The 6,062-nt window shown below is 25.9% G+C and overlaps 1 protein-coding gene across 1 annotated transcript; it reads left to right on the plus strand.

The window, feature by feature from the left end:
• The first annotated feature begins 433 nt into the window (after nt 1-433).
• On the plus strand, nt 434-1,388 carry LOC145045766 (uncharacterized). Its single transcript, XM_078994088.1, has 2 exons — nt 434-521; nt 589-1,388. Exons 1-2 carry the CDS (start codon nt 434-436, stop codon nt 1,386-1,388), a joined length of 888 nt encoding a protein of 295 aa, XP_078850214.1.
• Nucleotides 1,389-6,062: the final 4,674 nt, after the last annotated feature.

The raw sequence follows: 6,062 nt of genomic DNA on the forward strand, positions 1-6,062 counted from the left end.
TTAATTGTTTGCTTATTACTGTGTTTGACATGATAATTCAGGGTTTAGATGGGAACAATTGCACATACCCTTTGGCATATGCAGTTGTTGAAGCAGAGAACTTTAATTCATGGACCTGGTTTTTAACTAACTTAGGAGATGATCTTGGTTTGTATGCAAACTCCAACTTCACTTTCATATCAGATAGACAAAAGGTAAATAAAGTTCTCCATTCATTTTCACATGCATGTTTTACAATTCAATAAGCAACTTCACTCTTTTGATGATTTAGGGGTTATTGCCTGCACTTGAGAAACTTTTCCCAGCAGCAGAGCATAGATATTGCCTAAGGCATCTTCATGAGAACATGAAACGTAAATGGAGGGGCAAGGAATTCAAGGATTGTCTTTGGAAATGTGCAACATGTACCACCATACCACAATTCAACAGTGCCATGGAAGAACTAAAGAAACTTAACAGTGAAGCATATGACTGGCTTAATTCTATTCCACCTAAGCACTGGTCCAGATCCCACTTCTCAGGTCTATAATATTATGTTTATAAGTGTATAATTTTTAAATATAATCTAATACAGTTGTGTTTTATTAGGGAGGGCACATTGTGATGCTTTGTTGAATAATATGTGTGAGAGTTTGAATAGCAAGATAGTGAAGGGTCGTGATAAGCCATTTATCAGTTGCTTGGAGTTTATTAGGGAGTATATCATGAGGAAAATTGTCATGGTTCAAAAAGAAATTGATAAAGCTAATGGCCCATTAACTCCTACAGCCACTAAGACCCTTGAAAAAATTAAAGAAAGGGCAGTACAGTGTAGGGCAATGTTCTGTGGCAATGGGAAGTACCAGGTTACAAGTGAAGGTACTAATCAGTATGTGGTTAATATGGACCAACAAAATTGTTCATGTAATAGGTGGGAACTGACAGGCATACCCTGCAAACATAGTATAGCAGCTATATGGGATATGAGGCTCAACAATGAAAATGTTGGAATACCTGAGACATGGGTACACCCAACTTATTGGCTCAAGACTTGGAAAGAAATGTATGTCTTCAAAGTTGAACCTATTAATGGGAGGTTATTGTGGGAAAAAAGCACATGTCCTACCAAGTTGATACCACTAAAGTATCGTGTCCCTATTGGCAGACCAAAAAAAAAGAGAAGAAGATCTACAACAGAAGATGATGGAGTGTCCGCAAAATGGAAATTTGTAACATGCACAAAATGTGGAAATGTGGGCCATAATGGAAGGACCTGCAAGGGACAATCACAGACTGGGAATGGAACAGGAGAAGGTGCAGCAGGGAATACAACAGGAGAAGGTGCAGCAGGTAGCAGTGGTGGTGTACAAAATGGAGTTGGGAACAAAGGAAAAAGCCCCATGCTTTGAGAATTTGTAGTTTGGTATCATGATCATGAAGGATAACTATGTTTTTGTTAGGCATTTATTGCCATATTACTTTGTTGTTATGTTTTGTATTTTGATACTTTGTTGCTGTCTAGGATAACTATTTGTATGCCATAACACTATGTTGTTATTTTGGATGTCCCTTTATGTTAATGGTCAATGGTTATCTTGGATATTTTAGTTTTTGTCCTTTTTAATTGTTATATTGGATGCTACATGTATTGAATGGTATATTGCATATGTTGCAAATACCACATTTTCATTAAATTTGAACACCAACTGATAACACCACATTATGATTACACAATATATTGTAACTAAAATTGAAAATTTTTTGTTAATACAAATAACATTACAAAATACACATACCAAAATACTAACAACTTCATTACTAAACCTACACTTTATATATAAGGACTGAAACAAAAAAAATCCAGCTAATAACTAGGTAAAGCTTAAATTTGCAATTTTGTTCTTCAAGTTTCATCCTAAACGCCATACAATCACAGTCCTGATCATAATCATTCACCCATCCTATGAACTTGCATAATGGTCCCTGAACCAATTAAAGTAGATGAAGAATTAGGGCAAAATTAGAGAAGACGAAGAACGAAATTGAAATCATTAACCTTACCTTTACTGTACAATGCATAATAGAGTTTCCCAGGGTTTTGTTTTGCTATAAGATGTGCGAATCACTGCAGTGGCTCCACAATTGCATTTAATATCGATCATTGTTATGTATTTGGAAGAAATCGATCGAACGAGGGGAAGAGACGAACGAGAGGATAGCAGAGGAAAAGAGGGTTGCAATGTTCTTTATAAGATTTAAGGTGTAACGGCATTAAATATGGACACAAACCCTAAAAAGACGAAAATGCCCCTGCGTGCAAGGCATGTGGGTAGCTTAAACGGAAGGATTTAACAGTTAACGTGCATAGGGACTAACCATGCAAGATAAATAACAACGAGGGACTGCATGAGTTAAATTTTGGAAATAGGGACTACACATGCTTTCTGGCATGTGCACGAGGGACCAACGGTGTAATTTACCCTATTTTAAAATAATTTAAAATAACAATAGTTAAAAATAACTCTATATAAATGATTATATTGTTACCTTTAAAATAAAAAAATAATGTTTAATATTTTAAATAATTATAATGATAGATATTAAAACATTAAGCTAATAAATTGAAGAAAATTAATTAACAATAACAAAACTATAAATAACATTAAACTGTATATTATATTAATTTTATTCATGTCTAACTATTAAACTGTACATTATATTAATTTTATTCATGTCTAACTTGCGGATAGAAGTCATTCAAATGATTAAGATTAAGAAGTTATAATAGATGTATATATTCTCATATAATTCAAAATAATCGATATATTATATCATTTTAGTATAAAAAATATTATATTAAATTTTACAACAACGTTATTGTTATATTACAAAAAACATATATTTGTAAAGACTTCAACTATATAGGTGTTTCTACGCAACGCGCGGGCATCCGCGTTGTATACTTATAAAGGAAACATTTTTCCTTTAAGCACATTAATATAAAACTCTCATTCATTTTTCCTTTCACCACATTAATTTGAAACTCCCATGAATTTTCAATTTCTATATACTATTAATTATAAATTAGTTAATATTGTTAAATAAACATCAAACCTAAAGTTTAATCATATATAAACTAAATTTCAGTATTAAAATAATATATTTACTTCTACTTATAAAGTTATGTTTTTTTAACTTTTAATATATTATATTTAACATATTAGTTTTAATATATTGTTGGATGTAAACCATTATCTTTCTAAAAAAACAATTTTGGAACAATTTGTATAAAATACTTAAATTATTAATTTAAATATAACATTGCAAGGTCAACTTAAATATAAATTTTATTGAAATTTAAAACAACTGAAAAAATATTTTATAAATAGTTAAAAGTGATAAATAGTAGTGTCTTTCTGATAATGATTTTAAGTTCGTTAATAAGATTAAATAAATATCAAACTAAAAGTGTAATCATAAATAAACTAAATTTCAATTTGAAAATAACATCTTTACTCCTACTTATAAAGTTATATATTTAACTCTTAACATGTTATACTTAGTTTATTAGATTTAAAATGTTGTTGTATGCAAACCATTATCAGTTTAAAGCTACAACTTTTGAACAGTTTGGAAAAAAAAAATACTTAAATTGTTAATTTAATTATAACAATACAATGTCAACTTAAATATAAATTTAAGTTCTACTTAAAAAACCCAATAAATATTTTGTGAATAGTTAAAAATGATAAATTCTAGTGCTAAATGCAAAAACTAAATTATAATCTCACTTTAACAAAAATATTTCCTAAAGATATTTTTATAAACGTTAAAAGTTTTCGAATAAGTACCTTAAAATAACTTACAATAACAATACTAAAAAAATAACTCTATATAAATGATTATATTGTTACCTTTAAAATAAAAAATAATGTTTGATATTTTAAATAAATATACTGATAGAAATTAAACATTAAAAAATTAATTAACAATAATAACAACTATAAATAACATTAAACCATATATAATAGTTAACTTTATTCATTAATAACTCGCGAGTAGAAGTTATTCAAACGGTTGAGATTATGCAGTTATAATAGATGTATATATTATCATATAATTCAAAATAATCAAAATATTATATCAATTTAGTATACAAATTATTATATCAAATTTAACAACAACATTATTATTATATTAAAAAAACATATATTTGTAAAAATTTCAAGTATATTTGAAACTCTAATGAAATTTTCTTTTCACCACATTCATTTGAAACTCTAATGACTTTTCAATTTCTTTCTAATAATAATTATAAATTAGTTATTATTGTTAAATAAATATCAAACGTAAAGTGTAATCATATATAAAATAAATTTTAATATTAAAATAATATCTTTACTTCTACATATAAAGTTATGTTTTTTTAACTTTTAACATATTATACTTAATTTATTAGTTTTAATATATTGTTGTATGTAAACCATTATTATCTAAAAAAATACAACTTTGGAACAAAATTTGTATAAAATATATAAATTATTAATTTAAATATAACATTACAGGGTAAACTTAATAAATTTAGTTTAACTTAAACAACCCAGAAAATATTTTATAAATAGTTAAAAGTGATAAATTGTAGTGTTTTTCATATATTGATTATAAGTTGGTTAATAAGGTTAAATAAATATCAAAGTAAAATTGTAATCATAAATAAACTAAAGTTTAATTTAAAAATAATATATTGACTCCTACTTATAAAGTTATGTCTTTAACTTTTAGCATATTATACTTAATTTATTAGATTTAAATTGTTATTGTATGTAAACAATTATCATTTTAAAGCTACAACTTTTGAACGGTTCGTAAAAAATACTTAAATTATTAATTTAAATATACAATTACAGTGTCAATTTAAATATAAATTTAAGTTCTACTTAAACTAATCAAACAATATTCTGTAAATAGTTAAATGTGATAAATTATAGTGATAAATTCAAAAACTAAATTGTAATCTCAATTTACCTAAAATATTTCCAAAAGATATTTTTATAATCACTAAGAGTTTTTAAATAAGTAGCTTAAAATAACTTACAATAACAATAATTCAAAATAACTCTATATAAATGCTTATATTGTTACTTTTAAAATAAAAAAAAAACAATGTTTGATGTTTTAAATAATTATAATAATAGAATTTTAAAAATTTAAGCAAATAAATTTTAAAAAGTTAATTAACAATAACAACAACTATAAATAATATTAAACCATATATTATATTTAATTTTATTAATGTGTAACTTGCAGATAGAAGTTATTCAAACGATTAAGATTATGCAATTACAATAGATCTATATATTATCATATAATTCAAAATAATCAAGATATTATATCAATTTATTATACGAATTATTATATCAAATTTAACAACAACGTTATTGTTATATTTTAAAAAAACATATATTTATAAAGAATTCAACTATATAGGTGTTTCTGTGCTACGTGCAATCATCTGTTTGGTATATACTTATAAATGAAACAATTTTCATTTCACCACATTCATTTGAAACTCTCATGCATTTTTCCTTTCACCACATTCATTTGAAACCAAAGGGCTTGTAGCCCAGTGGTAGCAGGTGGTGTCCTCCTTCTTTGAGGTCGAGGGTTCAAGTCCCGTCGTGAACATAGGTGAAATAGGTGTTGTTAGCTTAGGAGTAGATTAGATTTGCCGCTTAAAAAAAAAACATTAATTTGAATCTCTCATTACTTTTCAATTTCTTTCTAATAATAAATATAAGTTGGTTAAGAAGGTTTAATAAATATCAAACCTAAAGTGTAATCATATATAATTTAAATTTCAATATTAAAATAATATCTTTATTTCTACTTGTAAAGTTATGTTTTTTAAGTTTTAACATATTAAAGTTAATTTATTAGTTTTAATATATTATTGGATGTTAACCATTATCAATTTAAAAATATAATTTTGGAACAGTTTGTATAAAATACTTAAATTATTAATTTAAATATAACATTGCATGGTCAACTTAAATATAAATTTTAGTTGAACTTAAACAACCCAA

The sequence above is a fragment of the Lactuca saligna genome, chromosome 5 (assembly GCF_052625555.1).
Source record: "Lactuca saligna cultivar CGN05327 chromosome 5, ASM5262555v1, whole genome shotgun sequence".
NCBI lineage: Eukaryota > Viridiplantae > Streptophyta > Magnoliopsida > Asterales > Asteraceae > Lactuca > Lactuca saligna.